This window comes from Canis lupus, chromosome 13, assembly GCF_011100685.1.
Source record: "Canis lupus familiaris isolate Mischka breed German Shepherd chromosome 13, alternate assembly UU_Cfam_GSD_1.0, whole genome shotgun sequence".
In the NCBI taxonomy this organism is placed as follows: Eukaryota; Metazoa; Chordata; class Mammalia; order Carnivora; family Canidae; genus Canis; species Canis lupus.
The window spans coordinates 1289592-1313045 of record NC_049234.1 but is presented as its reverse complement, the minus strand read 5'-3'; the positions used below and the strand labels follow the sequence as shown (position 1 = coordinate 1313045).

The window sequence follows — 23454 nt, the reverse complement described above, 5'->3', positions numbered from 1 at the left end:
ATAAAAAGTTAAAAAGTGAATCTCTATAAAACATAATAAATGACATGTGTGGAATATGGATAACTAAGGACAAAATCAAACTTACCAAGAGAAATTAACAATGATTTTTTAATAATGGTTTCATTTTATACAAGAACTGATTTCAAGACTTACTTAACTACAACTTTTATATTTTTTTTAATTTTCTGGATCAAAAGACAAATTTTTTGAAGATGTGAGCATTTAATTTACAAATTTCATTTTAAGAGTTATATACTGTTATAGAAATATATTTTTAACAAATGAAGTACTTTAAAGAATATTTTCTAGAACTTCTGTTGCTTTTCATAAATAACTAACAGAAAATACATCCTGTAAAAATAAGCTTATTAAATCAGGTTGGGAAAGCAAACACATATTCTAAATAGTAAAAATGACCTAATTTTAAAATGTAGAAATATCTCACTAGAATATAATTTCATGTGTTTAAACTTTATTTCACATCTTCAGTTTTGTTTTTAACATTAAAAAATGCTTTCAACTACAAAGAAAAAAACAATGAAAAGTTATGACTGGTAAACTACTGGCTTTCTTTCTATAAGCCTCTTTCAATCTAAAGAAATAGGATCTCTAAATAAAGTAACCCAAACCAAATGAAAAGAAGGAGGCTAAAATCAGTTTCTTCCAAATGCAGCAACTACAGACATTATCAAATACTCTAAATCTATGTCATGGGTATGCTTTTCTTAGTGGCTAGGAATATACATGAAATTGTTATTTGGGTGATAAATACTTAGGCCTTGATATTAATTTGCAACTTTTTAAAATCTTTGCATCCTGTCTCTCAAAAAGGAAAAAATATTTGCCTTTGCAGTTCCTAGTATAGTATGAAGCAGCACCAATTTACTGTAGTTCCAACATGGATTAATAGTTAATACCCACCAACACTTAACACTACCACAAAAGATACTAGGACCTAGTATCAAGCATTAAAGAAAGGTTAGTGTCTCAGTAAAAGTCAGTACATCTTCAGATATTCTTCTAAGGTTCTGTATAAAAGTGACACACGTGCATAAGACAGACACAATTGAGATTTTTCCCCTACATGATAAATGAAAATTACCATAAACCACATTTTAACATAATCCTTACCAGCATGTGGGTAGTTTCAGAAGTTTACCATAAAGAGCAGTGCTGAAAGAGGGAATAATCGGTACAGGTAAGCAGTAAAATCCCCTACAATCCAAAGATGTTAATCCTGCCTGGAAACCAAATATCTGAAACAAAAAGAAAAGATCCAAATGTTCACAAAGTTTTAATAAGCACAGGATGAAATACGTCAGTTTCAATTTGCTCTACAACAGCTGCACACTAAATATGTTCCAATGTCTTTTTCCACTTCCCAAATATTGTTTTCTTTTATTCAACTTAACATTAAGCCCAAATTAAAAGATTTAAATATATAGTAATTCTTTCACATCCCTGAAAAATCATTGCTTCCTACTAACTTTAAGTTTCACATTATGTGTTTTATTGTCTGCTAATATGCACACACTTGCTATTAATATAAACCGCCTGAATTGTGCACATTGTAAAAATTAACTTTAATAAATTACCATTAATATAATGTTATGGCTAAAAGAGCATTAATTACAACAAAAACAATCATAAAATGTATTTTGCCTTCAACTTACACTATGCACACACAAAAAGAATATCCAAACGTGTCCTAAAATATTACATCTTTTCCCTTTCTTCTGTGAAAATTGTAGGGCTGAGGTTTTTAATCCCCAGAAACGTGGTACATGACATAAATTACTCTTCATATGTTTGTACTTAAAACGAGCAGATCACACTAAAGAAATTTTATAAGCATTCCCTGAAATTCCAGAAGAGTATATTTGCTTTAATAGGAAGAATCAATATAACATCAAACTTTATATAAAACACTAAACTTATTATTTCTGCTCCAATTATTTCCAATAAGGTAAAAGATAAACATCTAAAACAGGAAACAGTAAAACACAGGGATGCAAAATAGAGTTACTGTTTTCCAACAACATACAGAAGTAGATTAAGCCTAATACTTACTTTTATTATTTTTTATTCCTTTGGTTCATAAAGCACTGACTTTCCTATCTCTAGGATTTATATTAACTGATAAGTTCTACAGTGAAAGATGTTTAAGATTTTTCAGTAACTAATTTCCAAAACAAATACTTTCATTTAATGAACTTATAAACTAATGACTCATTTCTTTAAAAAGTATTAAACCGTTCCAAATGGTATCAAAAACGTATTATGTCCCTATAAACTGACAATGTCAAAGAATTTGCTCTTAAGTCAGTTCCAAGTGAACAAAATAATTATTTTGGAAACGAGATATTAGTTAGAATTACATATTTTTAAAGAAAACTGCATTTCAAAGGGCCTACCTACCGAATTACTATCAAAGAAAATGAAAAATGAAAATGATACACCTACTATCCAATAAGTACTGTTTCAACCTGGTGGTAAGAAATTATAGAATTGAGATGGAAAAAAATTATTCTAGTATTTAAATGATCAATCTTAAAAATTAAGTTATTCACATACATTCTCTTTGAAGACTTTTTCTGAGCAACACCATATACCAAGAATTTCCAGACACTGTGCAATTTCAGAATTTCCTATTTCCTCTAAAAGATCCATTGAAAGGATTCCAACACTTACAATTAATATCACTTAATATAAAACATTTTTAAAGCAATGCCCAACCTCCAAATATTTCTAGAGTATGAATAAGGATAACATTTTATCCTATTAGATTATCTGTGTTCAACTAAAAATTCTCTCAAGCCACTTTCTAATACTCTATGAAGTGCCCCAACAGTATAATCACAGACACTATTATTCAGTGCACTCAGATGGAAACTGGGTGTAGAGGAGATCCCTGCTGGATGTTTGCAGAACTGCAAAGAACTCTGGGGAAACTTTATTCTATGTTTTTTAAACTTACTAAATTTACACGCTGTCCAGAGATGCTTCTATGGGAACACTCAGACAAATATAAATTATAATGAAAAGTGTACCTATCTACCACATCAAAAATAATTATTTCAAAATAATCAATTCCAACTCTCCTTTAAATTACAGTAATGAGATACATAGATTTAAAATACTTATATAACCTACTAATTTATCAACAGCCCTTGACCAAGATTACAAATACTTTATCTAGAAAAAGGAAAACCAACACAGTATGAGTTGAGGTTGCTTTCACCAAGGATATTACATATATTCAGAAACAGAATAAAATATGTAAAAAACTGGCATAAGGGGATCCCTGGGTGGCGCAGCGGTTTGGCGCCTGCCTTTGGCCTAGGGCGCGATCCTGGAGACCCGGGATCAAATCCCACATCGGGCTCCCGGTGCATGGAGCCTGCTTCTCCCTCTGCCTGTGTCTCTGCCTCTCTCTCTCTCTCTCTGTGACTATCATAAATAAATAAAAATTAAAAAAAAAAAAAAACAAAAAACTGGCATAACTCTATACCCAAAAAATTAAAAACCCAATTTAAAAATGGGAAGAAGACATGAATACATATTTTTCCAAAAATAAAACATACAGATGACCGACACATGGAAAGATGCTCAACATCGCTCATCAGGGAAATACAAATCAAAACTACAATGAGGTATCACCTCACACCTATCAGAATGGCTAAAATCAAGAACACAAGAAACAACAGGTGCTGGCAAGGATGCAGAAAAAGTGGAACCCTTGTGCACTGTTGGTGCAAATGGAACCTGGTGTAGCCACTGTGGAAAACAGTATAGAGATTTCTCAAAAAGTTAAAAATAGAACTACCCTAAAATCCAGCAATTGCACTACTAGATATTTACCCCAAAAGTACAAAAATGCTAATTCAAAGGGATATATGCACCCTGATGTTTATACAGCAGCATTTCCTACAATGCCAAATTATGGAACATCCAATCCACTGATGAATGGATAAAGATGTGGTTGTGTATACACACACACACACACAGGAATATTACTCAGCCATTAAAAATGAACTCTTGCCATCTGCAACAACATGGATGGACCTAGAGGGTATTTGCTAAGCAAAACAAGTTGGTCAGAGAAAGACAAATACCATATGATTTCATTCCTATGTGGAAGAAATAAATGAGTAAAGGGAAAAAGAGAGGCAAACCAAGAAAAAGACTCTTAACTATAAAGAACACACTGATGGTTATCAGAGGAGAGATGGATGGGGGAATAGGTGATGATTAAGGAGTGCACCCGCTGTGATGAGAATTGGGTACTGAATCACTATAGTGTACACCTGAAACTATTATTACACTGTATGGGAACTAACTGAAAAAAAAAAAGTTTTTTTAATTTAAAAAAATTAAAATATACTACAGCTTCTGTGCAAAAGTATATGCTGTGTCTGAAAAAATAAACATAAAATTACATTATTCAACATTCCATTTCAAGCTATATATAGAAAATAAATCAGTGAAGTTAATAGGTATTCACACACCACGTTTATACCATACATATTAGCTGAAATGTGGAAACAACTCAAGTGTTCATCAATGAAAGAATGGATTAATAAAATGTTGGGATGCCTGGGTGGCTCAGTTGTTGAGCAACTCCTTCGGCTCAGGACATAATCCTGGTGTCCCGGGATGAAGCTCGGCATTGGGCTCCCTGCAGGGAGCTTGCTTCTCCTTCTGTCTGTGTCTCTGCCTCTCTCTGTGTGTCTCTCATGAATAAATAAAATTTTTTTAAAATGTGGCATATACATATGATATAGTATTATTCAGACTCAAACTATAAGCCAGCTTTAAAATATGCTATGACATGGATAAATCTTAGAAACAGTATCTTAATGAGATACAACAGCTAAATGGAATATACTATGTGATTCCACTAATCTGAGGTACTTAAAGTAGTCAAATTCACAGAGACAGAGTGAAGAATGTATCCAGGAACAGAGGAAAGAGGATTTGGAATTATTGTTTAACAATTTCAGTTTGGGTTGATGAGAAGATTCTGGAGTTGGATATTAATGACAGTCCCACAATTATGAGTGTAGTTACTCTCCCTAAACTGTACACCGAAAAATTATTTTTCGGGACTGAAAAATGCCAAGTTTATTTTATAAAAACAAAGTAAAAACAATTTTTTAAAAAGTAATCTATAGACAGTAATACATCAGAATATGCAAAAACTAAAGAAAGAATAATTATAATGAGAATTCTGCAGAATAATGAACATTTTGGGAAAGAAAAGACTTGAGGACAAAAAGACAGAATCAGATCTAGGGGATTAAAAATTAGAAGCTTCAGAGCTAAAACTGCTTAGAGAAAATAAATCATTTCATTTCATACGGGAAAAATGAAGTCCAAAAAGGATAAAGGACTTCTTCAAATTTCATATTGCTAAAACAGCAATATGATGCTTCATTTGACTTAGCTCATCTATTAGCTCACAATTTCACTCTGCCTTGCTTCCTCCCACCATTTTCTTCTTCCCCTCTCCAAAAAAGCATGCTTGATTCTCCACTTATTCTTAAAGAAAAAGCAAATTTTCTCACCACCATCTCACTTCTAACCAACAGCAAAACTCCATTTCTCACCTTTAATCAGCAAGTATCTTGAAAGAAGCCTGGAGAATGCTACATTTTTTTTTCACTGCCTACTCATTCTTTAACTCTCTAAATCTAGTTTTGATTCATGTATCCACAGAAACAAAAAGAAACTAGAGAGTGAAACTGATAATATGTACCTTTCTTATGGAGAGAAATCAAATATTTTCTCTGGACTTTTTCCACAAACAATTGAGAAAATAATTTTTTATTGTTGCCCAGAATTTTAAAAATATGAATATTGTCATTCTGTCACCTACACTTTTAAAGAAATAAAATCCTTCAGAATACCTCAGGAATGCTTACAATTCAACAATAGAAGGACACATAATTCAAAAATGGGCAAAAGATCTGAATAGGTATTTCTCCAAAGATACATACAAATGGCAAATAAGCACATGAAAAAAAGATTCAATATCATTAGTCATTATGGAAATATGTATCAAAATCAGAATAAGATATCCCTTTACAACCACTGAGATGACTAAAATCAAAAAGACAGACAATAACAAATATTAGTGAAGATGTGAAGAAATAAAAAATTCAATGGTAGTAGAACAGGAAACAATTTAATAATCACTTTGGGGGAAAAGTTTGGTAATTCCTAAAAATGTTAAATATAGAGTTAGGGGGATCCCTGGGTGGCTCAGTGGTTTAGCGCCTGCCTTCAGCCCAGGGCGTAACCCTGGGGTCCCGGGATCGAGTCCCACATCAGGCTCCCTGCATGGAGCCTGTTTCTCCCTCTGCCTGTGTCTCTGCCTCTCTCTCTCTCTGTGTTTCTCATGAATAAATAAATAAAAATCTTAAAAATAAATAAATATAGAGAGTTACCATTTGACCAGACAACTCCACACCTAGGTATACACCCAAAGGAAATGAAAACCTGTGATCACACAAAAATCTATACATGAAAGTTCATAGCTACAGTATTAACAGCCAAAAATGCCCATTTTTAAAAAAAGATTTATGTATTTAAGAGAGCGAGAGCAAGCACACATGCATGCTAGCAGGGGGGAGAGGAAGAGGGAGAGACAGAAACCCAAGCAGACTCCCTGCTGAGCACAGAGACCAGGGTGGGGCTTGATCCTACGACCCTGAGACTATCATCTGATCCCAAACCAAGAGTCAGAAGCTCAACCGAGCCACCCACGTGCCCCAAAAATGCCCATTTTGAAACACAAATGCCCATCAACAGATAAATGGATAAACAAAATACAGTTTATTCATATAATAGATTATTCAGCCATAAAAAGGAATAAAATCCTGATACATGCTACAATTTGAATGAACCTTAAAAACATTAGGCAAAGTGAAAGAAGCCAGTCACAAAAGATCCTATGTTATATGATTTCATTTATATGAAGTGTCCAGAATAAGGAAATACATAGAAAAAGAAAATAGGTTGGTAGTTACAAGGGGTAGGAGGTGGGGAGTCAATGGGGAATGAATGCTAATAGGGATTCATGAAAATGTTCTGAAATTTGATAGTGGTGACATGTGCATTAATTCTGAAAACCCTAAAAATCTCAACTTCTATTCTTTTAAAAAGGTGAATTTATGTCACATAAGTCGTATCAATAGTCATTATTTAAAAAATTTAAAAACCTTAAAGCATACTTAAAGTCTACTTTAAAACCATGACACTCCTGGGCAGCCCGGGTGGCTCAGTGGTTTAGCACCACCTTCAGCCCAGAGCGTGATGCTGGAGGCCCGGGAATGAGTCCCACGTCAGGCTCCCTGCATGGAGCCTGCTTCTCCCTCTGCCTGTGTCTCTGCCTCTCTCTGTCTGCATCTCTGTGTCTCTCATGAATAAATAAATAAAATCTTTAAAAAAAAAAAAAAAAAAACATGACACTCCTACTAGTCCTACAGGCACCCCACACCACCCTTAAACTACTTACACCTACTTTCAAGAATTTGGGATATATTATACGCATTCTTTTTTTTTTTTTTTAATTTTTATTTATTTATGACAGTCACACAGAGAGAGAGAGAGAGGGGCAGAGACACAGGCAGAGGGAGAAGCAGGCTCCATGCACCGGGAGCCCGACGTGGGATTCGATCCCGGGTCTCCAGGATCGCGCCCTGGGCCAAAGGCAGGCGCCAAACTGCTGCGCCACCCAGGGATCCCCTATTATACGCATTCTTATACCTTCACAGACCCTTTCAAATGTGTGAACAATCTTCAGCATTATTTTGATTTTTTTATTTACATAAATATCACATATATATATACACATCATACACACACACACACACACACACACACACACACACACACACCATTGTGCATCTTGGTATTCCTACCAAAAATTACATTTTAGAAAGTTATCCATGTGAGCATATAGAGATCTCCAGTTGTGTATACCTCCATATGCAAAAATTTCTCTGGGGCAGGGGTCAGCAAACCACAAGTCAAATTTCACCCAATGCCTGATTTGTATTGCCTACAGTTAAGAATAACTTTTACATATAAACATTTATAATCCATTTGGTGATAGGGAATACTAAGCAGGAACTCCAATTAAGTAAAATGTTATCCCAAGAAAAATAATTCCATTCTTCTCATTAGTCAAACTGTATTACAAAAAAAAAGATCAGTCTATTACATTTTTAATTTCATCAACTTAAAAATCTGTGGAAATGTATTCTCTTATTCCTATGACTGTATCACTCTTTCATCAAGGGAGTAGATTTCCTCCATCCTCTTAAAAATGGGCTTTGCTTGGACTTCTACTAAGAAAACATGTTCTGGGTAGCCTGGGTGGCTAAGCAGTTTAGCGGCGCTTTTGATCCAAGGCATGATCCTGGGGACCTGGAATCGGGTCCCGCGTCAGGCTCCTTGCGTGGAGCCTGCTTCTCCCTTTGCCTGTGTCTCTGCCTCTCTCTCTCTCTCTCTCTCTCTCTCTCTCGGTCTCTCATGAGCAAATAAATAAAATCTTTAAAAAAATTTAAAAAAGGAAAACATGTTCTACTTTACATGGTTTGAAAACAAATTTTACCATCTTAAACTAGAGGCGATCTAAAACTGTTATATTTACATTGGTTTCCTTTTATTCTACTAATATGCAAGTATTTATTAACTTTAAAACATGGAACGATGAAGTGTGAACCAATAAAATCAGGAGTCCTCTTTTGGAGTCCTCTACATGAAATTTAGTGCATTTTTAATTCTTATTCTTGAATATAAGTTTGTGTAGTTTTCTTTAGTCCAAAGAGAATCTGATTAGATAAATACTATTCCTAATTAGACTATACATCTGTTTGCTTTGCAGAAACACTTAGTACTCAACATCTAGTTTATCTTTATGTACCTACAATGGGATGCTTTGTTGCTGTTTTTTGAGAGAGAGAGTGAGACATGTGCATGCCTAAGTGGAGGGGGCAAGGAATGGGGCAGGGAGGGCCAGAGATAAAGAGAGAGGAAGAGAGAGTCTTTCTCCATGTGCTATGCATGAAACCCAATGCAGGGCTGGATCTCACAACCCCAAGACATGACCTCAGCTGAAACTGAGAGTCCAATATTTAACCAAGTGAGACATATTATTTACCAAAAAAAATGAAAGAGCTAAAGTAAAGCCTCCAATAATTAACTTTATATAACTTGATTTAAAACATTAAGAGTTCTCTCTTTGTATCAAGAAATTAACATGAATTCAGGAAGAGGAAAGTAACCAAAAAACAAATGTGTTAAACCTTCTTTATGAGGCATTATCTCAAATAAATGTTCCCCTCAAAGAAATCATAAGTCTTTTAAAACACCCTTATAAATTAAGTGCTCTTCAAACTACTTAAAATTATTATCAACAACACACAAAATCTTCAAAAACCAAGGCACCTGTGTGGTTCAGTCAACTGAGCAACCAGCTTTTGATTTCAGCTCAGGTTTTGAGCTCATGGGTCATGAGACTGAGCCTGCATTGGGCGCCATGCTCAGTGGGGAGTCAGTTAGAAGATTCTTTCCTCTCCACCCCTTCTACCCACCTCTAAAACAAATAAATAAATCCTTTAAAAAAAATCTTCAAAAATCTTAATTAACATTATCTTATAAAACATTAAGCTAGTAACGTCAAGAAACTGAATAACTTTCAGATAGGTATACTTTTATCTAATTATGTTCAATAATGAATATATATATTACATATCATTTAAATCTCATCTTATGGGGGTACTACTAATCCTATGAAGTTACAAGTCCAAGAAAAAAGATATTTAATTCTCCCAAAACCAAACAGATACTCATAAACAAGAAAATTCACTTTTCCTACCTTAAGATAGCAGTGTGCATAGCAATAATGAAGCAGATTATCAGAAGGCTGAGTAAGGCTGCTGACCACATGTACCAATTGTTCAGCATACATTGGCACGGAATGTTCCAGATTAATTTTATCCACCAATATCTGAATGGATGGCAAAGGACGCAGAGACTGGAAGTTTGTAGTATTCAGGAAGTTACTTGAGTTCTAGAAAATAATAGAGTTTCCTTTATGTTTCAGGAAAACAGTGATTGACATGCAATGCTCCCTATACAAGCCTCAGACTGGCACATTTTGCAATGTCATCAAATCAATCTAGAAATGACTTTCTAAGGGACTCTCTTACCATAACCAAATGCCTTCTATATATTTTAAGTATGTCCTACATTTCAAAATTATTACTGCCCATTTAGCTAAACTTTTTATTTTTCAGTCAACTGGAATTGTTCACTGTGTACTCCTCAGTACTTTTTTTATATTATTTTATTTATTTATTTGACAGAGAGAGAGAAAGTACAAGCAGGGGGAGCAAGAGAAACAGGCACCCCACTGAGTAGGGAGCCCACCATGAGGCTCAATCCCAGGAAGCTGGGATCATGACTGAAGCCAAATGCAGACACTTAACTGACTGAACCACCCAGGCAACCCTCCTCAGTACGTTTAATGGTATTTTTTTAACCTCAATCATTTCCAAATATTGACCTAGCTATCCCAGAGCCAGCCACCATTTGTCTTCCTGCCCTTTATTCACATTTAGATGACAAAGGGACTAAGAAGACTACTCCAAAGTCTCACACAAGAAGCAAAATTTGCAAGGAGGAAAAACTTCTGATCCATATCATATCTATTAATAACATACACGTTAAAAGCTCATAAAATCCTAAGAATCTCAGGTTGGGCTTGGTGCATTCAGTGTTATAGAACCTTTCTAAGGTTCCAAATAAATTCAAGTAGGTTTCAAGATGTCCAGACTATGAACCCTGATTAGCAAGCAACCCCCTCTAATCCTCGAACTAACTTATTACCTTAAAATGCCATATATACTATCATTCTCAATGAGAAACCATATGTCCATACACATATATAAAAATCCATGGAAGACGATTTCACTGTTTGTCCTTCATTCTCATAATAACTAGAGAGTAGTACTAGCATTTCACAGAGATTGGCTAAAGATAGTAAATGCTACATAATACTCTTCCCAGTCCAAAAAGCCAACAGTGCCCTTATTGAGAAATATTGCCTAAAATTGACTAAGTTGAACATACTTGCTTGAGTATGCTTTTTAAACTTTTTATTGATAATTTTTAAACTACCACTTATTAAGCAATTACTTTACTTTTTTAAACAACTTTATTTTGGAATATAAAGGTATCACATATGGTAAAGCACACAAATCCTAAGTGGAGAGCTCAACAAAATTTTACATCTCTAACCACCATGCATTTCAAGCACTCTACAATATAATCCCTTCTCAGGTAATTTATCAGATCACTGCCAGAGGTAGCCAATATTCTAACTGCAATCGCCAAAGACTAGTTTTGCTTATTCTTTAACTTTATGGAATCATACAGACACAAACTCATGACTGTCTGCTTTCATTCAACATGCCATCTGTAAGAATTATCTATGTTGTTCCATTCATGGAGTTAACACTTATTATTACAAAACAGCTATTTCTAATAACATTTCTTGCCTTAAACTCACATCTTCTGGTATTAAAATAGCCAACACTGTATTTCTTGTGATTTGCATTTGAATGACATATCTTTTTCCATCCTTTTATTTTTTTTTTAATTTTTTTTAATTTATTTATGATAGTCCCAGAGAGAAAGAGAGAGAGGCAGAGACATAGGCAGAGGGAGAAGCAGGCTCCATGCAGGGAGCCTGATGTGGGACTCGATCCTGGGATTCCAGGATCACGCCCTGGGCCAAAGGCAGGCGCTAAACCACTGAGCCACCCAGGCGCCCCCATCCTTTTATTTCTTTTTTTTTTTTCCATCCTTTTATTTCTAACTTGTGTTACAGTTTTCAGTTCCAGAATGTAATTTGGTTCTTCTTTATATAGACTGAAGTCTCTTCTAAAACCATCCACCTTTTTGTCTCTTTCTTGAACTCATTATTCATAGTTGCTTCGAAGTTAATGTCTAATACTGACATACTTTTTCTCTGCTGAAATTTTCCCCAGATGATCTCTTTACTTAGCAACATAACAATTTTAAGTGGGTAACAGAGAGCAAATACACAAAATTAAACTATTCTATTACAGTCAACTCCCTGTCTTAGCTCTTTTTAAAGTGAGAACAGTTTTTACTTCTATAATCATCAGTATGTAGATATCAAAAGAAATATAACCAAAAAAATCTAAAGATAACAAATAATACCTTCTTATGTATATGGTAAACTTAGAAAGCAATACATTATATATGGCTTAAATCAAGTATTAAGCATCTAATAAATCCTCATTAACAATAAGCTAGTAATTACTGTGTTTCTAATATTTGCAAAATGGTTTATGAGCATTTTCTCATCTAGTATTAAAAATGATTTTAAGAGGTAGGTAGTACTGTAAGGGAACCCAGCACCCTGACAATCTTAAACAAATCCATATAGACCACAAAAGCAAGATGCAATCATAGCAGACCTAAGCCTTGGGAGAACATCCTGTGACTCTCTTAGAACATGAAAAGATAGGGAGGGAATCTTGCAAAGAGTTTCTAGAATTCTCACCTTCTATTGACTGCTAGGAGACACTTTCTCATCAGCATCCCTCATTCAAGTAAGATATGGAGTTTCCACTTACCCCTTTCAATGTACAGCTGTAATCTATGTAACTGTTTAGACGAAGTGTGGAACTGAATCCTTGACAACAAGGCACCTTACTTAATAGCATGCTGTGTATGTATGCTGCATGTCATTTTGACCCTCTGGTTTCAAGGTTGCCCTGAAAGCTGACACCATTAATGATTTGCTTTTGCTATCTATATGTAATAAACTATCTGAATCCATCTAGGCTTACTGCTTCTTTACCAGCTGAATCTGTCAGCTCATTTGAAAAATAGTTTTGTTTTTCAGAAACAAGTTTAGAGATACAAAGCAATGTGTCATAGTTTCTTTATGGACTGACTTCTAGGTCCATGCTCTCATCAATATTTCTTTATACAGGGGGATCCCTGGGTGGCTCGGCGGTTTGGCGCCTGCCTTTGGCCCAGGGCGCGATCCTGGAGTCCCGGGATCGAGTCCCGCGTCGGGCTCCTGGCACGGAGCCTGCTTCTCCCTCCTCCTGTGTCGCTGCATCTCTCTCTCTCTCTCACTCTCTCTCTACGTCTATCATAGATAAATGAATAAATCTTTAAAAAAATATATTTCTTTATACAGCCTTAGATTGAAGTTAGTTATATATATAATGTATATATGTACACACACACACCTTTCTAAGAATTAACAATCACAGTTACATTGCTTTAACACACCACGGATAACTATATTAGCACATATTCTTTTACTCAATCACCTTCCTCTTACAAGATCATAGGACTTGCAAATATGCACATATGAGAAAAAAAAAAGTCGTGAACTGCAAAAGATACCTTTTCTCCCATAATGACAGGTAACAAATGATCCAACAAGTTGAATTCAGCCATGACAATAGTACAGGTACATTTTAGAAGAGTAATACTTGTATGTCGAGTAGGAATATATTCCTCCAAAGATGCCACTTCCTCAGGATTCAGTACTGTTTCATTTTCATCCTTAATATCTAAGGTGAAATAATGAAAATGTAATAAAAAATTATTTTTAAATAATTGAGTTGGTTCCCAAATTTCAAGGTCAAATTATACTTTTCTTTTGAACAATAAGACAATTGTAAAATGTGTTACCCTTAACAAATATAAGTTATACTACTAAAGAATGTAAATATATCTTTGCTGTATAAAAATTTACATATTTTAAAATATGTTTTAAATATTTCAAAGAAATTCTTCATCTTTTTTGTTAAAAATATAGCTTCTGCTCATAAAGACACCATGAAGATGATGCAATAGCAAGCTACAAACTGGCAGAAAGTATTTGCCTTAGATACAGATGGATATAGATATCTATACAAAGGACTCCCCATGTTAAAAAAAATTAATATAAAACCTTTTAAAACTCAATAATAAACAACTGAATAGGAAAATGGGCAACAAAGCATTAAATAAGCAAAAGATAATATTTCCAAATGGCCAAAAATTCTATGGAAAACTAGATAACATCATTAAGCATCAAGTAAATGCAAATAAAGTCACATGACAACATTACAGACCCACTAAAATGGCTAAAATGAAAAAGGCTAATACTAAGTGTTGGTAAGCATGCAAGCCAAACATCAGCAAACCTTTTACATAAAGACTATTTAAAAAATATTTTAGCCTTTGCCAGCTAGTCTGTCACAACTACTCAACTCTGCCACTGTAGCACAAAAAAGGCCACAGACAATACCTAACTGTATGAGCATGACTGTATCCCAATAAAACTCTACCTGTGGAAACTGAAAATTGAATTTCATATGGTTCTCACAGGTCATAAAATATGATTATCTTTTTCTAACTATTTAAAACACAAAACCTATTATAAGCTCATGTCCTGCACGAAAGAAGAAATCATAGTTTGCCAGCCCCAGCAATTAAAACTCTCCAAACTAAAAACAAAACAAAATGAAACAAAAAAAAAAAAAAAACTCTCGAAACTACTAATAAGAGTGTAAAGCGGTCCAACCACTTGGGAAAACAGTTTAGAAATATCTACTAAAAGTAAACATAATGTAATCCTTTTACCTAAGTGATTCTACTCACACATGCCCAACAGAAAGGAGGGCATTTTACCAAAAGGCATGTAGTAGAATGTTTGTGGCATCACTAACATAGTAACCAAAAACTAGATATTAAATACTCATCAACAGTAAAGTTATGGTATATTCACACAATGAATATAACAGTATATAAAAATGAAATAAATCTTATAAACAAGCTAAAGCTAAAGTAAGAGACAGAAGATACATACTGTGTGATTCCACTTACATGAATTATAAACTAAGCAAAAACTTAACCCATGATGTTAGAAGTTAAAGAGACCCTTCTTGGGGTCAAAGGAATAATGAGGAGAGCACAGGGGACTTAGCACTGCTAAGGTTCCATTTCTTGATCAGTTAGTTACCTAGATATAGTTAAATTTGCAAAATTCACAGAACTAAATCCCTAGGTTTTATACTTTCCAATATGTATACTACACCTCAATAAACAGCTTTAAAAGAGTGGAGAACTAAAAACTTAAGATTTAATACATATGTACTCATTTACATGCACTTATGTATATATAGAAGCAGCTCTCACTGTGCACAGTTCTGATATACATCAATTTCAGTTATCTTGTTTTAGTTAAAAAAATGCCAGTTGAAAAAAAAAAAGCCAGTTGCCAAAAATCAGTTCAAATCTCAGTTACCACAATATAGTAAGTGCATAAAGTACAAACCTTACTGCAAGTTCTTCAATCCACAAATCATAACATAAATAGAAGATATGCATCATCATCAGTGACCAATTACATTACTTCTTTCAAAGTTGGTCAGATTTGGCTACTGGCTACTGGGATCTCATGTGTGTTATTTAACTTCTACATAGACGGCAAAAAATATAGTTGTGCTGACTCCTTGCTTACTAGTGATAAACCCCTGTGACATTTTACAAAAGTGGATAATTGAAACAGAATTGGCAATCAAAGATGAAAGTGCAGCAAAGAAACAAAAACTGAGAACATACAAGGAGTTACAGAAGAAACAGCCTACTGTGGGAATATCAACACTGTACTTTTGGATAGACTCTTTAATGTGCAGCTAGGGGAAGTAGTGAAGACAGACTTATCAACGCCAATGTAGAAAGTAGCTGTGATAATAAAAATGGTGATAACAAGAATGAAGATGTCTATTTTTAACTCTTTGAGGAACCTCCACACAGTTTTCCACAGTGCCTGTACCAGGGGTAGTGGAAGAGGAGGTGGACAGGGGGATGAGATGACTGGGTGATGGGCAATGAGGGGGGCACTTGATGGATGAGCACTGGGTGTTATACTACATGTTGGCAAATCAAACCCCAATTAAAAAAAAAAATACAAAAAAAAAAAAATAAGAATGACAATGTCCCACAAGAAGTGATGCAAACAAAATTCTTCCCATGAAAGGAACCCTCAGAGGTTTTCACAATGTTGAAAGTGTATAGGAATCTGATCCCAACTTAGAAATATGACAATTTGCCAAAGCATAGGAAAGGCAGTCACTCTATATTACAAGTTACTGGAAGAGGAGACAAGCATCATTTAAACTACTCTTAAAACTACCATTAAAAAAAAAAGAAAAACTACCATTAAAACTACTCTTTTAACAACAACAACAAAAAAACTTATTTTACTATTTCTATTTCTATGTACATTCATACTAACAGTAAGAGAGCTCTTAGTGTTTTGACAAAAATATCCAAAAGTGTGAAACAATTTCAATTTGTAACATTATGATCACTTTCCATGATTTCAGCTGGCACATTTTTATGGTTCCTAATTACCATGCCAGGTGAGAATTGTCTGTATATATAAACTAAAGTGAGCAAACAGCAGTCTATATACATATACATATATTGTATAACATGTAGATTTATACATATATGTATATAATCACATTCTTGAGATGATAAACTGCTTCAGATAAAAATTCATGTTATATATATGTATGTGCATATGTGGGTGGGGAGCATAATTCCACTGTTGAAGAGACTGCTAATTATAATCTTTCTTTTAGCAATAAAACTCTCTGAACTTAATTCTAGTACTGGGACTCTCAGACACTATGCTTTCCGGTCTCCCTGCTACTAGGTATATGGACAGGTTACTAAATTTTGGTCAGTGGGATGACAGAGCCATGCTATTAAATGTAACTACATACCTACCATTTTCTCTTGCTCCCACTTTCCTGTTGATTCAAATTACATACTGTAATGGTGGGCCAACATGAACCATGTAGATGAGGTATATCTCAAAGAATGGTAGAAGAACAAGACACAAGGAATTCTGGGTCTAAGATAATCTCATGGAACAGTTACTCTAATACGCTACAATACCTACCAGCTTGGACTTTTACATGAGAAAAACAAATTAGGTACTGATTTTTGTGTGAGCCTAAGTTTTCATTTCTCTGGGATAAATGCCCAAAAGTATAGTTGCTAGGCTAATATGGTAGTTACATGTTTAGTTTTTAAAGAAACAAACTGTTTTCAGAAGTACATTTTACATTCCTATCAGCAATGATGAGCGATCCAGTTTCTTCCCACTCTCCCCAACATTTGGTACCATCACCATTTTTTATGTTAGCCATTCTATACATACTATTCTAGCACTTTTAAGAGTGTCTGGGATGGAGCTGGCATTCAAGCAAGGTACAAGAAACGAATGCATAAACCTGTCAAGGACTTAATATATACTAGGCATTGTGTTATATACTATTACATGCACTGATGTTGGAAGTTGGTCCTACTAGGATAACATTTAGGTAACAGTAAATTTGCTATGGCAAAAGTCAAATAAAGTTTGGACAACAGCCTAAGGTTTATTTCATATAACAATTTGAGTCTAAAGGATCCAGATTAGACATAGTGCTACCAAGCTACCAAAGACCTAGGTTCTTGCTATCTTTTTGCTGTTATCATCAGCATGCAATTTTCATCTCAGGATCAAAGATGGCAGCTCCAGCTCTTGCCATTATAATTTTTTCTAGCCAGAAGGAAGAGGTAAAGAAAAAAGGAAGATATGCACTTTTACTTTTAGAGTCACAGCCTCAAAATTCATGTAATTAAAGTTCTGCTCTTATCCAGGTAGCCAGAACCTTGAGTCCTGTAACTATACTTGGAATGTGTATCTTTATTTTTATCATAAGAATTTCTATCATGAAATCTCTTTTACTATAACATAAGAAGATAAGGGATATTGGGGAAACAATTTAACCATCTCCGTCACAATAATTAAACTCATTACTGAGACAGAAAAGTGAAAAATCAGTGATGTTTACTTAAATTTCCTAAGGTTAAAAGCGGGGGTCAGAATTCAAGCCGTAGTCTGACCGCATAGTGGTCCCTTTACATGCTATAATGTCCTAGAGTCCTTTATTGCAAAAAAAAAAATGAATTTGTATTTTTGAAACTGTGATACCTTCATGCCATGTAGAAAAAATTAGGTGTACAACAAATTCTTTACCAGTAAGTCGTAAGTGTCCTTGAATGCTAAATTTGTATGTTTAGAGTCCATCTCCATCTCCATGCTCTTTAGAATCCACTAAGGTGGGAAAATGATTTCAAGAATATACACTGGAAAAAGTATCAAAAAGGTATGGCAATAAAATGCTGACAAATACTAGCAAATAAAGTACTTACATAAATAATTTCCAAATCTTGACGTCTCCCAAAACTTCTACACACAAGTGTATTCTTTAAACAACTAAATACATGAAAAGCAGGCAAACTATATAAAAAAGTGTAATTTGGCAAAATACAACAAATCAGATTATATAATCATTCAAATCAACTAGCAAGGGCAGCCCGGGTGGCTCAGTGGTTTAGCGCCGCCTTCGGCCCAGGGTGTGGTCCTAGAGACCAGGAATGGAGTCCCACATCGGGCTCCCTACGTGGAGGGAGTCTGCGTTGTGTCTCTGACTCTCTCTCTGTCTCTCATGAATAAATAAATAAAATATTTAAACACACACACACACACAAACAAATCAACTAGCAAGAGACTCAAAATTAGGCCAAAAACAAACCTTGTTTTAGCCCACTATATGGTTCATATTCATGTTCCAAGGCACAAACAATCATTTTCAAAATTCTATGTACTGCACTGCTATCCAAACGAAAATCAAGAGGACCTATAACAAGGCTTTTGGTAGATTTCTCCTGAACTGTTCCCATATCTTCACTTTTTCCTGGAGAAAAGTCTTGTTGATTTGCAGACCCTACAAGAAACCACATCTTACATTAATATTTTAAACAATCAGATATACCAATCGTAATATTACTCATCTTTTTAGCTTACAGCTTAATGCCTTCAAACCAATTCTCCATTGGCTGAATACACAGAACACTGCCAATCTATATTTTTCTCTACACAGATGAGATGGTATTACTAACAACAACAACAAAAATACTAATTTAAATAACAATTAATCCCATAATCTATTTAATGTTACAAGAAGTGCTTTAAAATTGAAATGTTCATTCTTAGAAAATTATTCTCTAAAATCTCAATGCCTAATATCCAATAATTCTATACACAATACTACAATGTTGACTAGGAATGGTAAGTAGAGGAAGTTGCATTTTAACGCTTTATCTTATAAAGTTTCACTGAAAAAAATGTCCACAGGGTGCTGTAAGAGTTGTCTATAGTGACTGTGGAAGTGGAACAATAGGTTTTACCTGCTTAAAACTTTTTCCAGAATAAAATCATATGGCCATGCTTCATGCTGTTGAACCCAAGTTCTTCAATCCTTTATCTGCCCATATATTAAAGAAGAAACCATGGGCTATCTTCTAAGAAAAATATTGGCTCTATCTACAAGTATTTCTCCTTATCTAATACATATACTCCATATATCAGAGATTTGTTTTTAATACATAAATCTACTGTTATAAGCGAAAACATATGGTAATTTCTAATTCTTAAGCCATTTGCTTTTTCAAACAAAAATAGGAAAGTAACACTTCCCAGCACTTAGTACCTTTAGAATCTAGGAAGGCCTAATTAAACACAAAGGTTCTGTATCCATACTTCCTAACTTTTTAAAAAACACATTTCTGTATTTTCAAATAAACAAGTTCAATCTTTAGTCTCAGTACCATGTACAAAAACTGAATATTCAAAAATCAGATGACAGCCACAGACTTAAATGTCACAAATAAAACAAAGTTAATATTATACATAATATGCATAAATAATACTGAGTCACATTAGAAATTAGGTATAAGCAACATGCTATTTACATAAAAAAAATCACTGCTTTTCATAGCTAAGCCATGTAAATCTGTTGTGGAGCTAACTTGAAAACAACAAAAGAACTTTGGTTGCAAACAATATGCAAAAACAAGGAAAATGCCCTGCTTTGAGACCCATAAGGGCTATTAGGCCTCCTAAATAAATGTCATTTTATAAAAAGATCCTTTTTTCAGACCTCAAATTGTCTCTAAAGTAATAGAAGTCTATAAGCTTCAAGATTTGTTGCTGTTTTTGTTGGTCGTTAGTTGTTTTATTTTTTTGCAGATAATGCAACTTGATTATAAAGTAGTTATTTTTTTTAAGATTTTATTTATTCATGATAGACACAGAGAGAGAGACAGAGACATAGGCAGAGAGAGAAGCAGGCTACCTGTGGGGAGCCTGGTGCAGGACTCAATCCCAGGACCCCAGGATCACAGCCTGAGCCAAAGGCAGATGCTCAACCACTAAGCCATTCAGGCGTCCCTATGAGGTAGTTTAAATTTAGATGCCAGTGGTCTGTCTGAAATGTAAATTTAGGACTGGCTTTTAGCTGTATCTTTTCAGCAAGATATTTACCGTATCCATTCTCAATATGTTTCGGTCATCCCAGCTCCCTCAACCTTTGGCTACTCTTAAGAGTCAACACAATATCAAGGCAGCCCAATGAAAAGACAAGACTTACCAGTCTCTCTGGGATAGCCAGAAGCACCAGCATCTTTATCTACTGACCCTAACTTCCCATACTTTTATACTCACTGATAGAAAATTATTCCCCTTCCATTCTGCAAGCTATCAAAACAACTCCACCAACCATCTGCGCTGTCAATGTGTAGGTGAAAACTACATATCCCCAGTTATCCTCTTTCATTATAGATTCATCTGCTTTTTCACCCATGACTTCTCATTAAAGTTTGCTTGTATATAACATACCTTAGAAGTCTATGTATAAAACTGGTAACTTCAAAGACAAAAGAGTCTGTTTTTGCTTTAGAAAATTAATCCTTAAGTAGAATGTAGGAATCAAAAAATCCTTCTATTTTAGCATTCCCTTACCCCCAGCACTGTCCCAAGACATCTAGATTCAAACAGGCAATGAACCACGATACTTCTCTCTCGTTCTTTTACCAATCCAGTAACTGCACTGTTTCAACTGTAACTCTTTATAGTTCTCTAAGAATTTTCCTGTTGTAGATTACATTTTCAGCTATCTATTATTTTAGGTCCATAACAACATGTGTAATAACTTCCTAAAAATAGACGAGAAAGGCAGTAGTCATAGTAACAAATACCCAGTTATATTAATAAGAAATATTTCAATTTAGGGACACCTGGGTGGCTCAGTGGTTGAGCATCTGCCCTGGGCTTAGGGCGTGATCCCGGAGTCCCGGGATCAAGTCTCACATCAGACTCCCTGCATGGAACCTGCTTCTCCCTCTGCCTGTGTCTCTGCCTCTCTCTCTCTGTCTCTCATGAATAAATAAATAAAAGCTTTTAAAAAAAATATTTCAATTGAGTTTGTAAAACAATGCTTTCAGGCAGCATAACAAAAACAAAATAGTTGTCAGAAGATGCTTATCAATGTCAAGCAGTAGCACAGGAAACTTACTAAACGAATTTTTGTTTATATGCCATTTCACAATGTGGTTAAAGTACTACTACATCATTAATCACAACAAAATATAAGGTGTTTTTTTTTTTTACTGCATTTACTAGGTTTCTTAAATTAGAATACTATCATGAACTTACTTTAAACATGCCAATCATCGCTTCTCGGCCTTTTGGCTAAGATCAAGTGTAAACATGCCAATCAAATCAACTTTCAAAATTTCAGACTTTACTATAAACTTTGTGAAATTATCAATATGCATTTATGTACTTAAATTTATGGCACTTTCTGATAATATGGACTATATAAACAAAAAAATGTCCAGTGACATCAAACCAAGAATTTTATTTTTTTTTAAGCTTTTATTTATTTATTCATGAGAAAGAGAGAGGCAGAGACATATGCAGAGAGAGAAGCAGGCTCCCTGCAGGGAACCTGATGTGAGACTTGATCCCAGGATCCTGGGATCACGATCTGAGCCAAAGGCTGAGGCTTAACCAGTGAGCCATCCAGGTGCCCCCAAACCAAGAATTTTAGTTGAAATATTTCTTTAAAGTATCTGAAATTAACCTGTGAGAATTCAAAATACTTTTCTTAGGTTCATTCTACAATTTCTTTGTTTCAAGTAATCAAAAAAGGAAGAAAAGCTGAACCCAGTAATTATGACTGCAGGCTATAGAATCAGATTAGCACACTAGCAAATATAAACTGCTTCTATCTTTTAGAAACTGTAGAAGCAGCATATGTACAAAGACAATTTTCAGTGCCTGGTTTCCTTCATTTGAAGGACAACTACTTGATACTCCAATGTCCTCAGAAGACAGGGAATCCATAACACATTTAAAAGGTTTCATATCCAACCAGAAGACCTACCATCTTACATTTGGTAACTACAATACTGTAACAATTTGTGAAGTTCTTAGTTGCCCTTTCCTATATATAATTGGCTACTGAATATATCTACCTCAATGTCCATATCAAAATATATCTTTTCCTCCAAAATTCTTCCTTGAGATTTCAAGACCAAAATATGATACACAATTTAATTTTTAAATAAAGCAATGCAAAGGCAGTGAGTGAGGGTTTTAAGCACGGAATTAAATCAACCTAAAGGGTAGGCAGCAGAAAGCCAGTAAAAAAAGCTATTAAAATGTAGAGAGGACAGTAGATTAGATGAAAGTGGGAAGAGTGGAGTTTACGAGAAGTGAATGAATTTAAAACAGATTTTGTAGATGAAAAGTGAGTCATGATGATTCCTAGGTATCTGGCTTGAACAGCCCCAAGACAGAAGAACAATTTTCCAAGACAAGAATATTGAAATTAAGAGGAAAGCAGTAGACAGTAATAAGGATTTTAATAATTCCATTTGAACATATTCAGTTTTGAAATATTTGTGAGACATGTAAAGAAGTAAAAACGCCATGTACACACTAGATATTTAATTCTATACTTAAAGAAGTTTGGACTAAAATTATAAATATGTACATCAACAATATAGCGAAGGTACTAAATCCATGGAAAAGAATGAGAGAATTTCAGGAAAGAGTATAGGGAAAAGAGTAAACCCAAGGTTTGATCAATGAGAACAGCAACATTTAGAAATCCATTACAAAAAAAAGGAAGCAGAAAATCACTGCTCTTTCCTTCTGTTTTCAACTAACAACACTTGTTATCTTGTTATCATCTTTTAAGATCAACTCCTCTGTGAAGACTCTAACTCTACACATAAAAGTAGTCACTTTCTGGACAGCCCAAGTGGCTCCGTAGTTTAGCGCCGCCTTCAGCCCATGGCATGACCCTGGAGACAGGGGACTGAATCCGACATCAGGCTCCCTGCAAGGAGCCTGCTCCTCCTTGCTGCCTGTGTCTCTGCCTCTCTTTCTCTCTGTGTCTCTCATGAGTAAATAAATAAAATCTTTAAAAAAAA

The 23454-nt window shown here is 34.6% G+C and overlaps 1 protein-coding gene and 1 pseudogene across 14 annotated transcripts in view; one reads left to right on the top strand and one right to left on the bottom strand.

The window, feature by feature from the left end:
- VPS13B (vacuolar protein sorting 13 homolog B) overlaps positions 1-23454 on the bottom strand; it is a 734128-nt gene that overhangs the window by 631888 nt on the left and 78786 nt on the right. For all 14 annotated transcript variants that reach the window (XR_005368417.1, XM_038555171.1, XM_038555170.1 and 11 more), the window contains 4 exons: positions 18708-18899; positions 13465-13634; positions 9887-10081; positions 1132-1256 (listed from right to left, as the gene is read on the bottom strand). Coding sequence is in view for 13 of the 14 variants with exons in the window: in XM_038555171.1 (XP_038411099.1) it covers positions 1132-1256; positions 9887-10081; positions 13465-13634; positions 18708-18899 (682 nt within the window). In the remaining variant the exon portion in view is untranslated. The remainder of the gene's footprint in view (positions 1-1131; positions 1257-9886; positions 10082-13464; positions 13635-18707; positions 18900-23454) is intronic.
- Positions 21684-21854, top strand: LOC119865450 (annotated as a pseudogene).